The sequence below is a fragment of the Vombatus ursinus genome, unplaced genomic scaffold (assembly GCF_900497805.2).
Source record: "Vombatus ursinus unplaced genomic scaffold, bare-nosed wombat genome assembly UNPS02008961.1, whole genome shotgun sequence".
NCBI lineage: Eukaryota > Metazoa > Chordata > Mammalia > Diprotodontia > Vombatidae > Vombatus > Vombatus ursinus.
The window spans coordinates 6,529,809-6,551,558 of record NW_020948739.1 but is presented as its reverse complement, the minus strand read 5'-3'; the positions used below and the strand labels follow the sequence as shown (position 1 = coordinate 6,551,558).

The following is a 21,750-nucleotide window of genomic DNA, read 5'->3' as shown; positions in this document are numbered from 1 at the left end:
ACACATATACAGAATAAATATAAAAGAATACGGGTAGTTAAATACCAAGTAGGAAATACTAAGGCACTAGTGATTTGGGGGGAATGGGTAATCAGGAAAGACTTTGTCTAAAAGGTGGTACCTGAGCTGCATCTGGAAGGTAGAGATGGATTCTCAGAGGTGAAAGGAGAAAGGAGTATATTTCAGTCATGTGGTACAGATAAAGAATACATTCAGGTAGTTTGAGACCTCAGCTTCCTGTACTCTGGGGTAGGCTGGGAGTTTCACTGACAGCATTATCATGTAAAATAGTGCCTGTTCCTGACTTAACCAGCTTCCTTTTGTTGTCTATTCTCTCTCCCCACCCCCCACTCTCCACCCCTTATTGACTGCTGTTGTAAGGGGTGTCCTCATTTATGAGGGAAGCATCAGCTATGTCTGATCATTTGTTGCAGTGGTGATTGATCAGTTTCCAAAAGCTCCTATTACTCAGCTGTGCACTTCCATGTCAATTTCATGGTAGGCCCATGTCAGACACACAACAATCCCTATGTCGTTGAGGAAAAGTAGGCTCCTTTTTTCCTTTGTTCTGGAGAGCCTTGATGGATGTAGAAATCAACATATTTTTCATTACTAATTAACAGACTCTAAGCTCTATGTAAAAAAGAGAAGCATTGTATATTATCCCAATATATATATCAGTAAAGGTTCACTGACCTCTTAATAGCTGGGCAAGAAGTACCTGTAAATATACCTTCAGCCTTGAGTATGTGATTTATCTACTTATTCCTCTTGAGAAAGGGTTTAAAGGTCTTCCTGAGAAAGAATAATATGGTAGGAGCTGTAGGGGAAAGATACATGCTTGAAAACTTCTCAGAAAGAGTTCTGGGCAGGAGGAAGCAGGTTTACATAATTTCAGAGTTAGAAGGAACCTTAATATCAATCTAGTCCAACTCCTGCCTAAAAAAGAATCCCCACTAAAACATACATGACAAGTAGCCAACCACCCTTTGCACTTGTCGAGTTCCTCCAGGACCTCCATTTTAGGAAGGGGCCTAGGTAGGCTATCTTTCATTTCACTCCTGGCTCTGCTTCTGACTCCAGAGTAGGCAGCTAGGTGGTGCAATAATGGATAGAACACTGGGTCTGGAGTTAGGAAGACCTGAATTCAAATACAGCCTCAGATATTTACTAGCAGTGTGACCTCTGGGCAAGTCATCAACCACTGTTTGCCTCAGTTTTCTCAATTATAAAATTGTGGTAATAACTGAATCCACCTCCCAAGGTGGTTGTGAGGTTCAGATGAGATAATAATTGTAAAATGCTTAGCACAGTACCTGACACATAGTAGACACTATGTGAATGTATATTCTTTTCCACTTTTCTTACCTCTCCCCATTTCCAAACTTCACCGTCTCTCTATCCTATGCTCCCCCTCTTCCCCTTTTTATCTCCCTTTTATGTCTTCTCCCATTAGAATGTATGCTCCTTAAGAACACGGACTGCCCTTCTTTTGGTTTGAATTTTCTTAGTAAGCACTTTATAAGTGCTTGTTGCCTACCTGCTTAAAGCCTTCTGAAGGCATTTCATTCCACTTTGGATTATCTCTGATAGGAGGTTTTCTCCAACATCAAGCCTAAATTTGCAACTTTTATCCATCACTTCTAGTTCTGCCCTTTAATGCCAAATAGAACATATGATAGCTTTTGAAATTCTTGAAGATAGTTGTCAAGTGTCCCCTTGAGCTTTTTCTTCTCCAGGTCAAACATCCAGTTCCTTCATCCAGTCCTTTATCTTTCTAGTTGCCTTCTCCTGGACTTTCTTGATCGTGTCAATGTCCATCCTAAAATATGGTGCCCAGAAGTCGGCACAGTACATCTTAAATGGTATTGTGTTCAGTTCTGGGATACACATTTTAGGAAGGCTATTGATAGGTGTAGGGCAGTCAGAATAGTGAAGTTTCTAGAGCTCCTCAGAAGCAGAAACTTAAGCAGAAAAGGAGAACTCGAGGCTTTGTAGTGCTGGAAAGGAGTGTAGAGGTCATAAAATCCAAACCTCTCATTTTACCAATGAGGAAACTTAAGATCGAGAAGTTATGTGACTTCCCCAAAGTCATATGAGTAGTAAGTAGCAATGCTGGAGATTTGAAGTGAAGTCTTCTGATTTCAAATGCAGTGCTTTTCCCATAATAGGACTATCACGTAGGTAGTCAATGGAGTTAGTAATAACCACCTTTTACTCCAGGTTCTAATTAGTTTTGACACTGAATATTGTAATAAATTGGATTGAGAATCTTAGGTATTTATGAAAATGTCCAAGGATGGGCAGGGACTAGGACCCAAGTAGATGCTCAAATAGTTTCCCTTTCCTTCTCTGTTTTATAGTAAAAATATCGTGGTATGAAAGGAGGAGATAATTATTAGAGAAATAAAGTTCCTTAGTAACTACAGTGAACAGTGGCTAGTCTTTCATAATCATAAGTGTCAACCTGGTTAAATAAGTTGTCTTAATCATCCTAGAGAAGGAATAACATGAGGTTGCTATAATACAGATGAGAAAATGAGTAAATAATAATTTGCCACCATGTAGCGCTTCAAAATTTAAGTACTTCAACATCATTTATTTTATTTTGCTTTTACAGATTCCCTTTGAGGTAGGTAGGAGAAGTATTAGTTGCATTTTATAGATGAGAGAGCCCAGAAAGGTTATGTGCTAAATCATTCAGCAGGTTAGTGACAGGCTGGGATGTAGAACCCAAGTCTTCTAACTCCTTAAACAGAAGGATATTTGAGTGCCTTTTATAAGCAGAGTGCTGTACTGTTGAAATTAAACTATTTGGCAAAAGTTCATCCAAGATCTTTAAAATATGAATTGAAAGAGGTGGATAGTAGAGGCACAGAGACCAGTTAAAAGTCCCAGCATGAGATATCAAGAGCCAAAGTTAAAAGTGGTACCAAAGCAAATGAAAAACAATGTCTGTCTTGAGGATGAATGGATAAAACTCAGTCACTGAAACGGTGTTGGGGAGAGGGTGTAGTCAAATGATGACCCAAAAATTTGGGTTTTGGGTAATCAGGAAAATGAAGGCGCCATTTCCAGCTTGGGAAGTTTGGAGAAGGAGCTGGATGATTTATTGTAATCAGAATTTTTGTTTAGTTCCAAGTTGGACTTAGCATTTGTGAGATTTTGTGATTCTGCTATATAAGAGAGTAGGAGAGGTGAAAGAAAAAATAATTGGGGTAATTAGAGGGAGAGTTCCAATTTCAAAAACTTGAAGGGGCTACAGGACCCAGGAATGACAAATTTCAAGGAAGAGGAATTCAGATGGTCTGGGATCAGGGGTGGGGAACCTGCATCCTCAAGGCCACATGTGTCCCTCTCGGTCCTCAAGTGAAGCCCTTTGACTGAATCCAAACTTCACAGAACAAATCCCTTTAATAAAAGGATTTGTCCTGTAAAACTTGGACTTAGTCAAAAGACTGCACCCAAGGACCTAGTAGGCGACACGTGGTCTCAAGGCTACAGGTTTCCCACCCCTGGGGGTAGCCAGGCGTGAAGGTGAGCCGAGGGAGTACCTTTCACATGCAATATACTTAATGCATTTTTGTTGAATTGAATAGCAATGAAGTGGGTTGAAGGGCCAAAAAAATTCCAGATCATTATGATTTTCACAGGGAAAGAAATGCTGTCCATTTCTGTGGTAAATTAACAGGTATCTTGAGAACCACAATTAAATTGCATTTAATGTACTTACATCTTCTCATTTCTTTTTTTAAAATTAATTTATTTTTAGTTTTTTTACTTTCACTTTGATAAGATATTGAGTTGAAATTTTTCCCCCTTCCTTCCCTCTCCCCTCCGCAAGACAGATCTGATATAGACTACACATGTACCATCATATTAAACATATTTCCAAATTAATCCATCTTCTTATTTCTTATGATGCATTTCTGCAGTTTGAGAGGACCAAACATCATAAATCACTGGATAGTTTTCTTTTCTTTTTTTTCTTTCTAGCCAATTGGAGTTAAGTGATTTGCCTAGGGTCACACAGCTAGTAAGGGTCAAGTGTTTGGTCTAAGGCTGGGTTTAAATTCAGGTCCTCCTGACTTCAGGGATGGTGCTCTGTCCACTGTGCCACCTAGCTGCCCCTGGATAGTTTTCTTGACAGTAGTTCACTGAACCGCAGTTTCTGCAGTTGTAAAATAAGAATAATAATTATAATATTTGTATTACTTATTCCTCACAGTATTGTGAGGAAAGTACTTTGTAAATCTTAAAGCACTATATAAAATATAAGAAATTGTTCTGAGAACATAATCCATCTTTCATTTATTTAGTTATAAGATATTTTTGCTATTGTTTGAAGACTATCAAGCAATTATTATCTTGTGATAATAGCTAAAAATAATTTCATTGTTAGAATTATATTTGATTAAAATAGGCTTAATATACTACTCTAGTAATTTATTAATATTTAGTTCTATGGGTTTTTTTGTGATGCCATACATATTTCAGTAGTATTGTAAAATTATCTGAACCATAGGCCACTTTTCTAATTCTAGTCTGAAATGAACTCAGTTTTGTTCAACTACTACTATCACAAATTAAATATAGCAGCCACTGAAAGCCAGTAGGGCTTTTTGAGATTTTTAGAAATAAATGGTAAATGAAATTTTATTTCTGCAAATACTTCTAAATAATTATAGATGACAATGCAAAGCTGCACCTACTCATTGGAAAAATTTTGTGGAATAAATGAGGGTTAAACAGACACAGAGCTATTAAAACTTGAGTACCTGTCCTTTCCACGTGATACTCCCAACTAGCCGTTTTTTCCTGTGGTAATCCAGCGCCAGTGGAAGGTCATTGGTCAACTCCTACAACATAGCACCAATGTAGAAATAACACAAGGCCTCACTGATTCATAGCTCAGAACAGTTCAGTGTGATTTGATGGAAAAAACATTGGGTTTGGAGTAAGATGGATTTGGGTTCAAATTTTTTCTCTGCTACTAATGACCTCTGTCATAAAACAAGTCCCTTGGGCTCTCTGGGCCTCCAAAGAAAAACAGCCCATGTTCTTAAGGAGCACACGTCCTACTGGGAAACACATATAGTGCAGAGATCTACAAAACAGAGGTGGAATGCGCTCCCTTTTTACACAATCTCTCACTTCCTTCAAGATACAGCTAAACATTAGCTTTTACACGAAGCCTTTCTTGATCCCCGTTTCAAATGCCCTTCCTCCTCAATTATCCTGTATTTATTTTGTATTCATTTTTATATTTATTGAAGAAAAATATTAATACTGCACTCTATATTGTAGACACAAGCCTGACAGAAACTATTTTTATTAATTTATCATTATTCTAAATCAAAGTGTTCTTATGCTTGAGAAAAAAAAATGTCCAGCCTAGCAGAGTCCCCTCATGCCTTTGGGCATCTTTCTAATGCAAAGCTTTTTTTTTTTTTCTTCTTCTTCTCTTTTTCTTTAGATTAAAACATCCTTATCTCAGTTGGGATGGAAGGGCAATAGCCACTCAAGGCCAGTTCCCACCACTGATTGGAACAGGAGCTTTAACTTGCTTCATTTCTGACCTGACCAGTTCATTCCTCCTTGGGCAGTCCCCCAGTCTCACCATATTGGTGCTGAACTTAGTGCTGCTGCATGATTAGCTTGTCTCACTACTACTCAGTACTCCTGAGCTCAAGCTCTCCACAAGCTCCAGCCTCCTTGGTATCAGGGAGTATACTATTCTACCTGGTCTACAAGACATTTTTGAAGTAACATTTATAGGAATCTTCAACAAGTAAAATTCCACAGTAAGATAAAACATAATTATACAACTCAAGTTAAGGTAAAAGTTAACATTTTGCCTGATCAGTCAAGAATAGAAGGACAGCAAGTAATAAAATTAGGAATTTATGAATCATTGTTACTAAAACAGACTAAGTTGAGATTATTCAAATGAAAATGTAGGTGGGCTGTGTCATTTTTTCAAATCCACTTTTGCATTCAGATTTTGTACTATAGAATCTACTATAGATCTTGTAAAAAAAAATCAACAAATTTTTAATTATTTAGATGATCCAGGACTAGAATCCTTAAAAATGTTTCATGATATATAAGTATAAAGAAAGAGGTTTTGTGAAAAGTGAATGCTAAATGAAGAGAAATGTCTTTTTGCAAGTTTCCTGCAGAAGTTAACTTTAATATTAGAGAAGATTATGGAAAAAAGTTTTACCTTTGTCAGCCGTTTTAAACTAGCAGATTATTTGTGAAGTGAAACAAGCAGGATATAAGAAGTACATTCCTATGGTTTTATACAATTTCCTATTTTTTAAAAGACCTAGAGAAAGGCCTTTAGCACTTTGGGTGGATCCTTTACAGAGAATTTATGGAATTAAGTCTGAATGAACAGAGAGAATGGGTTGTGATCTGTTTTGGATGGAGTAAGTACCCACTGCTGTTAAGATCTCAGATCTGCAATTTTGACAAAGTACCGTTTGCTGCAGTTGAGCTTGAAGACTGGAAGGCCACAGGGTGGCATCATTAAACCACTACAAATCCACTGTGACTGGAAAATATTTAGTTTATTATAGGTCTAAGACAAGTCAGTAGCTTAGAAGCAGTTATTCTGGTTTTAGAAAAAAAAAGTTTCCCAAGCAGGAAAAAGAAGAGTTAAATTCAATCTGTAATTGGTTTATCCCATTATTTAAACAAATTTAGTGACCTTTATGATTCCTTAAGTTGTAAATATTGCTAAAAATCTTTGTTTAGTATTTCTGGATTTCCTGGTAAAAGAGGGTAAATGCCAGTGTAAGATAGATGTACTTGGAAATAGTAAAAGAAAAACAAAAAAACAACCCCCCCAAAAAACAAAAAAAATCCAAAATATCCCAGGAATTTAGTCACTTCTTGTAAAATAAAAAAGAAAAACCCACAAATGTTTGTGTTTTGTTTTTAAATGTCCACATTGTATAAATCAATTATAGTAAGTAAAATCTGAAAAATATTGAAGGGATTTTTCTCAATATCATAAAATCTCAATACTTAAGACCTATACTGACCTGGGCCTTCTGCTTTCTATAATACAGGGTTTAGTAAGAAACTAATTATGTCAATGAAATTGCTGAAGAAATATTTAAAATAATTATGGGATTGAACTTTTAAAAGTATTTCTAGATGCTTTAAAAACATTTATGTAATAGCATCTTACCTTAATAATAGGATATTTTAGATTATAAAACATTGCATGTATTATCTCATGAAAGCCTTACAGCAACAGAAGCAACACAGTAGGGTAGAAAGTGTGTTAGACATGGACTCAGGACACCTGAGTTCAAATTACATTTCTGATACCTGTTAGTTTGTGACCCTGGACAAGTTATGTAAACTTTAAGACCCTCAGTTTCCTCATCTGTACAAGAGAGATAATAATGCTTGTACTACTTACCTCATAGGGTTATTGTGAAGAAAGTGCTTTATAAATTTTACTGTGCTCTCTATATGTGTGAACTGTTACCCTGTAGGTAGTACAAATATATGCCTCATTTTACAAACGAGGAAGCAAACTCAGGAGTTAATTTGCTCATGTTCATACAGCTAGTGTCCAAGCTGTGTGTGGTAGTCATTACAAATCATTCTTATTTGTCTCTTTTCCCTAATGATCTCTAGTGAGCAATACTTTGTTAGTATAGCTCATAGTTAACAATGTATACTTTAAAAGTTTCTTCCAAAGAATTTTGTGATTCAGACTTGACTCATTCAAATTGGATTCCTTGCTGAACTGGTGAGGTTTGGGTGTTGAAGTGTTGATTTGCTCAAAACTGAAAACTGTACCGGAGACAAACATTTGCTAAGTCAAAAATATTAAACAGTAAGATTAAAATGTTGGAAATGCTCTCAAATGTAAAATTTTCATAGAAAGGAAAAATAAAAATATAAGTGTACAAAGTTGGTTTGCTCCTATCATATTCACTTTGTGAAATGTATATTACCCTTTTTTGGTTGTAAGGGGTCAAATTCAGAAGAATCCACTTAGTAAACTGTTTTTTCCAGATGTGCTTAACAATACCCAAGTATCCTCAGAAAATAATTGTTACAGAATGTTTGCTTTCAACCTGGGCAGATTATTCTATAAGGTAAAAATCTGAAACCCTGACACAAGATAGCAAAGAGCAGGAGTTCTTTTTTGTGTCATGAACCCCTTTGGCAGTCTAGTGAAGCCTATTCTCTCCTCAGAACAGTGCTTTTAAATACATAAAATAAAATATGTAAGATTACAAGTAAAATGAATTATATTGAAATATAGTTATCAGCTTTATAAAAAAATACACAGACCCCAGGTTAAGAACATCTGGTTTAGAGTTTTATTTCCCAGGTCTTTTTAACCATAGACAAAACAAGACAATAAAATAAGCATTTATTAAAGGTTTACTATGTGCCAGTCAAATGTGCTAAGCACTGAGAATACAAAGAGATAACAGACAGTTCCTGCCCTCAAGAAACTTACAATCTAAGTGCAACAAAGCAAGGTATATACAGGATAAATAACACAATATTTAAAAGAAGAAAGACACTAGAATTAAGAGGGATTGAGAAAGACTTCCAGTAAAAGAGGGTATTTTAGATGGAACTTAAAGGAATCCAAGGAAATCAATAGTCTACAAATAAAAGCAAAAAATAAAACAGTCCCTGTGTTCAAGGAGCTTACATTCCAATGAGTGGAAGACTACTTAAAAGAGAGCTGGAAAGTGTAGTGGAGATAAAGGAAGTGTATATGTATTATGTATGTGAATATACATACATACTTATACATACATGTATATGTATGTATTCATATAAACATGTGTATACATGTGTACAGATATTGACTTTGAAACCCACATATTAACATTATCTATATCCTATTGTATTTTTCTTTTGTTGACTATTTCCCAATTATATTTTAATATGGTTTAGTCCAGAGTATTGCTGTGTTTGACGCCTCTGACTTAAATGCTTCATGCTTCAATTTCTTCATCTGTAAATTAATAGAGATACTTACATTATCCAACTTTAAGATTATGAGGAAATTGCTTTGTAAACTTTAAAATGCAATGTAAATGTGAAGTATTTGTTTTTGCAGATAGTTTAACCATGTAAGTGAATTTTTCTGATAATATTGGTTGGGATGTTTGTGTTGAAGAGATGTATAGAGTTTAATGGTTATTGATGCCTGATGGCAAAACAAAATGAGTTCTTATTGTATCTAATTATTCCTTCTTGGAAATTCATTGAGAATGGTCAAATTAAATAAAAGCACCGTTGTTATGGGCTACCTTTGGGAATATGTTAACTTAATTATACATGGTATCTAATGATATTTTGCTGATAGTATTGTTATTTCATCAATTAAAATCATATGAAAATATAAATATGTATTTCATATTCTGTACATGCAGAATCCTAGTAGGTTTAACAAGAACCCTAAAGGCATAATGACCATAAGTATGAATATTAGCTATAAGAATATATTATATTCTTTTGACAGTCCTGTAACATATCATTTATCTCATTATACTGTATAATTCTTTGTTCATGAGTGTATGCTGTGTAATGAGCCAAAAGCCCTGGTTTTCTTGTGCTAAAAGTAAGATGGCTACTTTCTGTCATGTGTACTTAAGCCTCCCTTGTGTACCCATCTCTGTTTCTTTTTTTTTTTTTTTTTTTTGCTTTTTAGTGAGGCAGTCTGGGTTAAATGACTTGCCCCAGTAAGTGTCAAGTGTTTGAGGTTGAATTTGAACTCGGGTCCCCCTGACTCCAAGGCTGGAGCTCTATCCACTTCGCCACTTACCTGCTTCATCAATCTTTGTTTCTTAGAGCTCATTCTTTTGTTTTGTGACCTGATTCTATTCTCCACTTCCTTTCCACTGACTTCTCAGTCTCTTAGTCTTTTTTCTACTCTCCTCAAAGTTCTTTCCCTCCCCCTTATTATTTATGGCTATACTCTCCTGAACATTTCCCGTCATATCTGTTCTTGGAAACTAAGCCAGATTGGACCTGGTTTGTATGTGAAGGGAGACAACCCAAAAATACCAGAGACTCGTCCTCTTTTTTAAGAGAAACGATGAGGTACAGGGAAAGAAAGCACTAGCTTTAGAGTTAGAAGACCTGGCTTCAAAGCACAGTCTGCTGCAAATTACTTATGGGACCTGAGGGAAGTAATTTTACCCTTCTGGGTCTCAGTTTCCTCATCTACGAAATGAAGGGATTGGGCTAAATGTTCTGTAACATCCTTTCTAGTTCTAAATATATGGTTCTGTTATTTCTGACTGTGGGGATTTTTTTTTCTTTTTTAAAATCAATTTTTTTAAATTGTCAAGCATTCATTTTTACTTTCTCCCTGGGGGCAGGGGGAAGAAAAACAAAAATCTTACAACAAATAAGAATAGTCAAGAAAAAAAAAAATCCCCATATGGCTATATCAAAAAATGTGTCTCATTCTATGTATTATTCTGTTACTTTTCAGTCAGGAGGTAGGTAGCATTCTTCATCATTGGTCCTCTGGAATTAGAGTTCTTAAATCTTTCAAGATTATTTGTTTTTATGATGTTGCTATTATAGGGTTAATTGTTCTCCTGATTCTGACTCTGCATCAGTCCATACAGATCATCCCAGGTTTCTCTGAAACCAAGTCTCTTTATTTCTTACAGCAGTTAAGTGGTACAGTAGATATCTATTTTTTCATTTCTCATAGCAGAGTAGTATTCTATTACATTCATTTACCATAATGTTCAGTCATTGAGAGGGATTCCCTTTGTTTCCAGTTCTTTGCCTCCACAAAAAGAGTTGTTATAAATATTTTTTAGGTATGGGTCCTTTTTCTTTGATCTCCTTGGGATATAGGCCTAGTAATAGTAGTATTAGGAGTCAAATGCTATGCAGTTTACTAACTTATTCAATATAATTATAAATTTCTTTCCAGAATGGCTATACCAATTCACAGCTCTACCAACAGGGCATCAATGTGTCTGTTTTCTAACTGTGGGCATTTCTTAAGATTTTACTCTTCTCTCTCTTTTCCCCCTATGTACTCACATACTCAGTGAACTCATCTACTATCAGGGCTCTGTGATAGAGTAGTATGATCATAGACTTGGAGTCAGGAGAACCTGGGTTCAGAAGCCACTTCTGACACTAGTTATGTGATCTTGGGTATGGCATTTAATCGCTTTAAGCTTTAGTTTCCTAACATCGGTAATAATAGCATCTCCCTCATAAGATTCTTGTTAGTGAAAATGTAAGAAATAATGTATGTAAAATGCTTTGCAAATTTTAGACCCATTGTTTGATGATGATAGTAACTAATTATAATATCACAAAATTTAAGAATTAGAAGGGACCTCAGCAGTCATTTAGCCCAGCCCATATAAAAAAAAAAAATCCCTCCTGTAATATACCAAACAATAGATCATCCAGCCTTTGCTTAAAGACCTCCACAGAGGGAGTATCCATCACCTAGAGGTAACCCATTCAATTTTTGGATAGCTTGAGTTGTTAGGAAATTTTTCTTGACATCAACTCTAAATTTGCCTCTTTGCAACTCCCACTCATTGCTCCTGGTTCTGCCCTTTGGAGTCAAACAGAGCACCTCTTCCACATGACAGACCTTGAAGATAATTATAACTCCCTTTCTCCTTCCCCAAATCTCTTCTTCTCCAGACTAACTAAACCCGTTTCTTTTAGCTGATTTTCTTGTGATATAGACTCAAGGCTTTTCCCTGTCCTGGAATATTTTTTTGTTTATCAATGTTTTTCTTCAACTGGTACGTAGAGCACAGTATGCCAGATGGAGTTGACAAGGACAGAGTCACATGATAACATATCCCCATTTCTAGAAGCTGTATGTCTCGATACAGCCTAAGATCTCATTAACTTTTTTGGCTGCCACATCATATTGGGCTTGCAACCCACCAATAGCCCCATATCTTTTTTTTTTTCAGAATGCCTGCTATCTAACCTTGTCTCTCCTGTCTTGTGAGATTAATTGTTATTTACTCAAGATTAGACTTTACTTTTATCCCTATTGAATTTCACATTTATTAGATTTAGCCCTGTACCCTAGCAGGTAGAGATGTTTTTTAATCCTGACTTATCTAATATATATTATCTAATAAATTTGATGAGCATGTCTTCAATCTTCATCTAGGTCATTGGCAAAAATGACAACCTCGGGCCAGACGCAGATCTATGAGGTACCTGCTCCTGCCACATTGAAATTGAGCCATTAACAACTACTTTTAGAGTTTGACCAACTAGACAGTTATAAATCAATCTAATTTTATTTGTCTAGTTCATACCTCTTCATCTTCATCATAGTAGTATGAATTACTTCATCAAAAGTCTTGCTTTGTTATTCAGACAAAAAAACAGGATAAATAAAAGGTGTGTGTATGTGTGTGTATGTGTGTATATGTGCATGTGATGTCATTGTACGTTAAGAAGGTATAATCTTATGACAAAACACAGTAACCAGTGGTGATGCATGACGAAGAGTATCTGAATGAAGATCAAATGATAAATGGAAGTGATTTTGTTCTGTGAGGTTTAGATTCAGTCAAAGGGCTACACTTGAGGACCTCGAGGGTCACATTTGGCCTTAAGGCTGCAGGTACCCCACCCTTGCGTGGAGACTATCCAGACAGAAGAAGGAAATGAGGAGTTTGGCATAGAGGCAGGATATAGTTGTGGTGAAGGACTTCGATTATCCAGACTTCTTCTAGAGTTCTCTCTGTCAAAGGGAGAGTACCTAATAACTTCTTGACCTGCTTTAGTGATGATAAGAACCACATACATGTGAATGAATTCAACTTCAGTCACATATTTTCAATGTCCTGTAGGAATCTCTGGTTATAGAAATTAGTTCTATCTCAGCATGTCCGAAAATGAGACTGTAGTTAAATAAACCACTTAGGGGAAGGAAGTTGCTTTATTTAAACGTTGATTAGTGAAAGGCATCTGTGTTAATCTATCCAGGAGGTCATGTAGCTGCACATCCTTAATTCTCCCTGTGTGAGAAAAGGACACAAGACCAAAGAGCAAACTGAGATCATGTAACTGAACATAATTAAAGAAAAGTTTCAGGGCAATTGCTGGGGCCATTACATGTTCAACCCTATATTCCATGCCATCTGTACTTATGTCTATAAGTTTTATAGGATAATAGAATGATAGATTTAGGAATGGAGAGGATCTTTATAAGCCATCTAGTCTAGCCCCCTCCTTTTATGAAACTGGTGCCAGGAGGCTGTAACTTGTGTAAGTCATCAAAGTGACTTAATACTAAGAAGCATTTGAACCCAAAACCTCCGGGTGTTGATCCAGTATTCTTTCCACTAATCTTAAATCCTCATTTTATATATAAAGAAACTGAAACTTAAAGTGACTTTCTCAGGGTGCCATAGCTGGTAAGCATCACATATGGGATTTAGACAGAAGTTTGTCTCCTGATTTCAAATCTAGACTCTTTCCAGCATATCATGTTGATGAGTATGCAGCCACTGATTGAGTGATTGATACAGCAATGTTGAAAATAGGTACAAAATTTATTGGTTTGCAGAAAAAATTTACCGACCTGTAAGGTTGTCAGTCTTTTCCATACTCAGGTTATAAGGCTGTAGCAAACCAATTAGAAATAAAAAAATATATATATTTCAAATACTCTGGGAAATATTTTATCTTACGTCTTTGGAACCAAACCCACAATAATGGACATCCAACTCTAGTGACTAGGGTAGTGGGGGGAGAAAGTGCAAGAAAAAAATCTAGTTAATTCAGGTAGCTTTTTTTATGGTGAATTGAGCCAGCTAAACGGGCAGTCCAAAAGACATTAGTTCATATCTAGCCTTGGAAACCTACTAGCTGTGTGGCCCTAGGCAAATCACTTAACCACCCTCAGCCTTAATTTCCTCATCTGTAAAATAGAGATAATAAAAGCACCTACCTCCCAGGGTGTTGTGAGGATAAAATAAGATAATATTTGTAAAGTGCTCTGTAAACCTTAAAGCACTATATAAATGCTAGCTGTTATTATTTAGAAAAGATTATCACAGAACAATCAAATCAGATACTTTAAAGGCTTAAAAATCTATCTAAAACATTGCAGCATTGTTGTAGACTGCTGGGATGCAGTTGTAGAGGAGAGAAGTTGCTTGCATACTGTTAGTGTCTGCTGTCAAAAGACATTGTCATGACGAACATTTTATATTGATTTTTAAAGCTAGTTTTCACTCATAATTGGTCTATTAAGGGGGTGAGTCAAATATTAGTTCATCAGTTTGTACTAATAAATGCATGCAGAGTAGAGCTATCCAATTCAGTACTACTGTATATAGGCAGTCTCATGAAAGCAACGATGCAGGTGACAGTTATCTACCAACCCTCTGGTAATCATCCCTTTTGTCTCTAGATGTTCAATATAAAACCCAGGGCCTTTCTATCTGCCTCAGCCCCTGCTATTACGCTGAGAGACCTCAATACATATGTTGATATTCCCTCAAACATTTCATCCCCCAGTTGATCATTTTTTTAAAATAAATTTTCTTGGTATCTTTTGTTTTGGCATTGCCTGCATTTCCCCTTATATCCCTCTTTATCCCTCCCAGAAACCCTATTCTTTATAACAAAGAATTAGGGGGTAAAAGAACAAAAATTTGGCAAACAATCAATTCATTGAAAAAATCAGATGCTATATGTGATGTTTCACACCCATGGATCCTGCCATCTACAAAGGATGGACGGTGATATCTTCTTATATCTCATATCTGAGGGCAAGTTTGTGCTTTATAATTTTGAATTATTCAGTTACAGTTATTTTGTGGTAGTTCTTTCCATTTACATTGTTGTAGTCATATATATTGTTTCCCTGACTTTACTTTGCATCAATTCATATAAGGTTCCCCAAGCTTCTCTTGAATTCATCAGTTTCATCATGTCTTACATTCTTTTATTATATTTATATATCACAATTTTTTTAGCCATTCCTAAATCTTCCTTGCTTCCGGTACTGTTATAAATATTTGTTGAATATAGCATTTCTTTCTATCAGTGACCTAGCTGTGAAAGTGCATAAATACTTTAGTCACTTAATTTGTGTAATTACAAATTACTTTCCAGAACCGTTGGAGCAATTCATAGCTTTACTGAGAATACATTATTGTGCCTGTCTTTACACAACCTTTCCAACATTGACTATTCCTATCTTTTGTCACTATTACCAATTTGCTGGGTGTGAGGTGAAGCTTCAGGGTTGTTTTGATTTTCATTTATATTTCTTAATGATGTTGCTTTCTTTCACATGGTAGTTAATAGTACAATTCCTCTGGGGGGCCTCAGTCTTCCTAACTTCTCGTTCACAGCCACAAACAGGGATAGTCACATCTTTGATCTCACTGTCACCCATAAGCATCACTATTCTGTGATCAAGAATTCTGAAATTTCTTTATCAGACCTTAACCTCTTTCTATCTCTTCCTATGCCTCACTCTTCCTAAACCTATTCTTTGTCCTCACTATACCCTCCAATTCCTTTATTCTTTAGTATTCTACCAGGCCGTCACTTCTTCTCTGGCTTCATTTTCTTCCTTTCTCAGGCTTCACCTCATGGTTTACCAGTGAAATATCACACAATCCTCTACTCTCAAATCCCTTGCCGCCTTATCCTCTCACCCTTCATGCTTTGCCAAACCCCAATCCTGGATTACTCCCATCATCTACCTTCATTGCATCTACTTGCTGCTAAATAGAGCTAGAGAGTCATTAAGACTGCTGACTGAATCCACTACACATTTATACAATCCAATCTCAGTTATACCCTCATTATAGTTAGTTCTTTTACTTCTCCCTGATTGATTCTCTTTTCCACTCAAGCCTCAAAGAGTTTACATTCTATAGGTAGAGGTAACATGTACATATATAGATATATACAAAATATATGCAAAATAAATAAAAGGTAATCGGGGCTTTGGGGAAGCACCCATTCCATATATATAGAATGTATTCCCTCCTCATCTCTGCCTCTGAGAGTCCCCAGTTTCTTTCCAAACTCAGCACAAGCTCCCCGCTACAGTGTTTCTCCCAATTATCTTTTATTTTATTTTGCATATATTTTGTATGTACCTAAATATGTATGTGTTGTCTCTCCCTATAGAATGTAAGTTCTTGAGGCTAGCTACTGTTTCATTTTATCTGTCTCCCTATCACCTAGCACAACCTATACATGCAGATAAAACTTCATAAAATAACATTAATTCATTCACTACATAATTTGAAGGCAATATAGTAAGAGGTCTTGTAGAATATAGATATCAAGGGTTATCAAGGGTTATATGTCAAGGGTTAATTTGTAACCAAGGCTCCACAGTTGTTTCCCTTCACAGATATTGTCAAAGCAGCCATCTTGCCCATCAGTATTCAGGCATCTGGGACATTGTCTTTCTCTTCCTTTCTTTCTTACTTTGTGGATGACCTCCTTCCCTTAACATTCCCTTCTTCCAGCCAGCACTAAATTTGCCACCACCTTCACCTCCACCAGAACAACTAAGTCTAGCCAGAAACCTATACTCTAGGCTAACTATTTTGTCCCCCTAATTTCTGATGTTGCTATGTTCAATTCAGTCCTCTACTATCCTAATCTACCCTTCTCCACCCTCCTGACTCCCAGAGAAAAAAAAGCTTAAGTTAACTGAGATACCTCCCCTTCCACGGTTTTCCCCAGACAATCATGGGAGTGACCACTGTAGTGCAACAGTCCAAGCCTAAGTTCAAACAAATAGGGTTACAGAGTGGTTTGAAGTAGAGGTTCCAAGCAAGAGTTAATTTTGGTTGGAGAAACAAGCAAACACAGATCTGGTGTTAGATGGTGAAAAGTGAGCCTTGGTTTTCTTGTGTTCTCAACACTAGCTAGATTTGAAGCATTTGACTAGATTTTAAAAAATTATTTAAATCAATTTTCTTATTTTCTGGCATTTAATTATTAGTATCACAAGTATTTTTGGTTGTATTATGGGTTAATTAGGCTTTTGTGGGACAATCTGGGAACTTAACCATCATTTATGACATTGTTTCTATGGGAAAATGCATTTGGAGATCCAAACAACTGATTTAACAGATGATCTTTTGGAACATGTACATTGGGGACTGCTTGTACTTTCCTAATGGCCCGAATTTTTGGTTCATCTTTTAGTCAACATTTTTCCATTTGTGCATAACATAATGTTTATTGAACCCTCTTTCCAATTCCTGTCCCCTTTTTCAGTACTTTTCCTGCATGTCAGTTACCTATGTACTAACTTTATATCTTATTTCACTCACAGACTTTTCTGGAAAACTCCTATAGCTCTCACCAAATCGCCTGGACTTAATAGAATATCATATTCATTTTCAGGCCACACCTTTCTTCTAAATAAGTTGTCTGTTTATTGTAGATCTGGACTGGCACACTACGGGACGTTTTGTTAGTAACAGTTTTAACAATTCAGACAGGCTACAGAGTGACCACTGAAAGACCTAATTTTCTTAAGTACAAGTGAGTATTTTATATTGTTGACTTCCTTTTAATAACTTCAAATAAATTGGGACTTCAGGAATTATTCAGTTCTATAGTCGAGATGAAAGATGTTACCTATCTTTGGGTCTATTAGACTTGGGAGTAAAATTAGAAGTATCTTAAGTGCAAAAAGAAACACATGAGATATGTTTTAAATACACTTATTCTGGATGCAAAACAGACCAAAAAAGGCTTTTTCTTTCAAGTGAGCCAGCAGCCAGCAGGCTCCCAGTCTGTAAACCACAAGAATTCTTGCTGCATTTCAAATAGAAATGCCAATTGTTTTTCCTTCTCTACTCTTGGTATGCTTTTACCCAAGTACGTATTGCCTCACTAAGACACACCTGACAATACTCTCTATTTTATTTTGTTATTTTTTTTAAAGAACAGTTTTAGGTCTATCTTATGCTCCAGTTTAGTTTATGTTGGAGTAGGGAAGGAAGCTGAGAAAATAAGGACAGCTTAGCATTTAAAGCCCTTTACAGTCTGACACCAACCCACCTTTGGCTTACTTCACATTATTCCCCTTCACACATACTACGTTCTATCTACATTATTCTACTTGCTGTTCCCCAAACTTTGCATTCCACCTCCAGCCACAATGCCTGTAAAGTCTGGACTCTCCCCTATGCTCAGAATGCCTTCCCTCTCAGAATTTCTAGTCTCCTTCAAGTCTTAATTCAGGAACCACCTCCTATGGTGAGCCTTTCCTGATCACCCTAGATGTCAGTTCTCTCTTGCTCCTCATATCATCATGTATACACTTATCTGTTATCTGTTTACATGTGGTAACCCTGCTGTAGAAGGTAAACTCTTCAGGGCAGGGGCAGCTTTTTGGTTGTTTTGTCTGTAGTACATTGCACATAGGTACACAGTAAATAGTAGATTAGGATGAGGAGTGGAGGGGTTGTCCTCATATCAGCTCACAAAAAAGAATACACAACAGTAAAGTCTTAAGTATTTTACTTTCAGTAGGTAGGGTATTGTTTTAAAATAACAACAGCATATCAAATTAAATCCCTAATACTTGAGGTTCATTTTACCCCTTTGGTTTTAAACATGGTATAGTGGAAAGAACACTAAACTAGGCATTAAGAAGGCTATTAGGTTCTGCTGCCAGCAGTGCCACTGTACCTTGGGCCTCGGTTTCCTCACCAATACAAATGAAGAAAATGGACCCAGTTGATGACCATAGTTCCTTCCAATGCTTCTTTATTCTAATTCTTAGGAGCAACCTGTTCCTTTTGGTTGTAGCTCTGGTATTTTAAATAAACCTGGTAAGGTATAAAAGATACCATTCAGATCACTACCTTATAAACAAATCAGTATGCTTTGCATTTATTTCACACTTTAAGTAAATGGCTTTAGGTATTGCTTGTGCGAAAGGTTGGAATGGAGAAAATAACCCAAGACATAAAAGTAGCATTGAATTTAGTAAAGTAGAAGAGGTCATGCTGAGAAGTAGTGTGGCCTCATGATGTAATTCAGAATCATGTTTGCAAAGTACCAGAAATGTAATCTTAGCTGAAAGCACTCAGAGGTGGTTAGGAAGAAGGCATTCCCTACGAGGTTATTGATGTTTCTTATTTTTAAAAATTACAATTAAGAATTATAGGGTTGGAGAGAACGTCAAGAATTTTCTTCATACTCCTGCTTGTGGGCAAAACTGTACCCAAACAATTCTAGATGGATGGATCCTTTTTTCTCCTTAAAATAGCTAATGACTGAGATCCTATACTTTTACCTTAGTAACTTGTTAAATTATTCATTGATATATACAACCAGAAAATATGCATTTAAAAAATCTTACCTAGTTCTTTATTGTGTTTTAAAACGATTCCCTGAAAATTCTCTTCAGAGAGCTAATCTGCCTTCTTTTTTCCAGTGGTGTAATGGAAGGAATACTGGACCTAGTTTTGAATTCTGGCTCTGTTGTTTATGATCCTTGTGGCTTATAAGAGCCAGTTTCCTCAACTGTAAAACAAAGGTGTTGGAGTAGGTGTTTTCCAAGGTCCCAAACAACTCAAAATCCTAAGCTCCTTTTTTATATTTGAAAATAGTTACCAAAGCACTTCTCCAGTTATTCTCTGCAGTTTTCTTATTTCAGATTTAATATTTTTTCATTTTAAATCATTAGAATGTGTTCTAACAGGGCTTTGTTAGGCATCACCCTCTTTAAGAACGCAGGGCAAACCCCTTTAACACCAAATACATGAATCCCTTCGGTCTTGAGTGCTGCACTCTTAACTTTGGGCTAGTCTCTCTTTTAATTACATAAAGTAGTTCAAATGTAAATCAGGAACAGATAAATGAGAGGAAATCCCATTAGAGGCTTATTCCATTAAATAAGAGCTGCTTTTCAGTTTTAGTATTTTTATTACATTAATGAAGGAGTCTCACTAGGTAGCTCTTTGAGTTTTAAAGGTGACCTTTCCCATTCTTGCGAATTTCTAATGTAATCTCACATCATAAACATTTGACATCTTGAGCCTTAGTTAAAATGATCACCTTTTAGTCAGTCATGGCGGTTAACTGAAAGCAGAACTTCAAAGTAGTTCTAATTTTGTGTATGAAGATGTTGAAAAGAAAATATTGTTTTATTAAAGTACTAAAAAATTTGAATTAGTTGTCAGTGCTTTTTACTTGATAAGATAATAAATTAGAAACAAAGGGCGAGGCTGAGAAGAAATGGAACATCAAAAGTATTTGACTGCTTTGACTTAGTTCAGCTCAGCAAGTCTTACCTGCTTCATTTATAATTGCAGGTTACCTATCACCTCCACCCAATCAGAGCAATGTCCTACGTTTTTGTAAATGATTCTTCTCAAACAAACGTGCCTCTGCTGCAGGCTTGTATCGATGGGGATTTTAACTATTCCAAGAGGCTATTAGAAAGTGGCTTTGATCCAAACATTCGTGATAGTAGAGGCCGAACAGGCCTTCACCTTGCTGCAGCCCGAGGAAATGTAGACATCTGCCAATTGTTGCACAAATTTGGTGCTGATCTTCTGGCCACGGATTACCAAGGAAACACAGCCCTTCACCTCTGTGGTCACGTGGATACTATACAATTCCTTGTTTCCAATGGACTCAAAATTGACATTTGGTAAGTGCATTGGTACTTTTAAAGATCCTTTTTTTTTTAACCTTATTCTCATAGGAATTGGTTCAAACAGGGAATAACATACCCACTTGGTTGGGTATAGAAATCTCTTACTATACAGGAAAGTAGGAAGTGAAGGGGATAAGAGAGTGGGGTGGGAGGGGGGCTGATAGAAGGGAGGGCAGATTGGGGGAGGTAAAAGGCAGAAACAAAACACTTTTGAGAATGAACAGAGTGAACGGAGAGAGTAGGATAAATGGGGAAAATAAGATGGAGGGAAATACATAGTAATATAACTGTGAAAAAATTTTACAGCAAGTTTCCCTGATAAAGACCGCATTTCTCAAATATATAGAGAACTGAGTAAAATTTGTAGAAATAGGAGCCATTTCTCAGTTGATAAATGGTCAAAGGATATGAACAGGAAGTTTTTAGATGAAGTAATCAAAGCTATCTATAGTCCTGTGAAAAAAATGCCCAAAATTACTATTGATTGGAGAAATGCAAATTAAAACAAGTCTGAGCTACCACTCCATACCTATCAGATTGGCTAATATGACAGAAAAAGAAAATGACAAGTGTTGGAAGGGATGTGAGAAAATTGAGACACTAATGTGTACTGGTTCAACCATTCTGTAGCTATTTGGAAATATGCCCAAAGGGCTATAAAACCATGCATACCCTTTGACCAAACAATAACCACTACTAGGTCTCTATCCCAAAGAGATATAAAAGGAAAAGGACCTATATGTACAAAAATATTTATAGCACCATTTCTTTAAGTGGTAGCAAAGAATTGGAAATTGAAAGGATGCCCATCAGTTGGGGAATGGCTGAACAAATTGTGGCATATGATTGTGATAGAATGCTATTGTGCTATAAGAAATGATGAGCAGGATGCTTTCAGAAAAATCTGGAAAGACTTACATGAACTGATGCAAAGTGAAGTGAGCAGAACCAGGAGAACATTGTATACAGTAACTGCAATATTGTATGATGATCAACTATGAATGACTTAGCTATTCTCAGCAGTACAGTGAACCAAGACAATTGTGAAGGATCTAATGATAATGATA

General features: G+C 36.2%; 1 protein-coding gene across 3 annotated transcripts in view; it reads left to right on the top strand.

The window, feature by feature from the left end:
* ANKRD46 (ankyrin repeat domain 46) overlaps window positions 1–21,750 on the top strand; it is a 37,856-nt gene that overhangs the window by 6,100 nt on the left and 10,006 nt on the right. For 2 of the 3 annotated variants that reach the window (XM_027850022.1, XM_027850023.1), the window contains exons 2-3: window positions 17,450–17,550; window positions 20,337–20,677. In XM_027850022.1, coding sequence (XP_027705823.1) covers window positions 20,367–20,677 — 311 coding nt within the window. In that variant the 5' untranslated portion in view covers window positions 17,450–17,550; window positions 20,337–20,366. The remainder of the gene's footprint in view (window positions 1–17,449; window positions 17,551–20,336; window positions 20,678–21,750) is intronic. The other variant, XM_027850024.1, reaches the window with a different exon arrangement.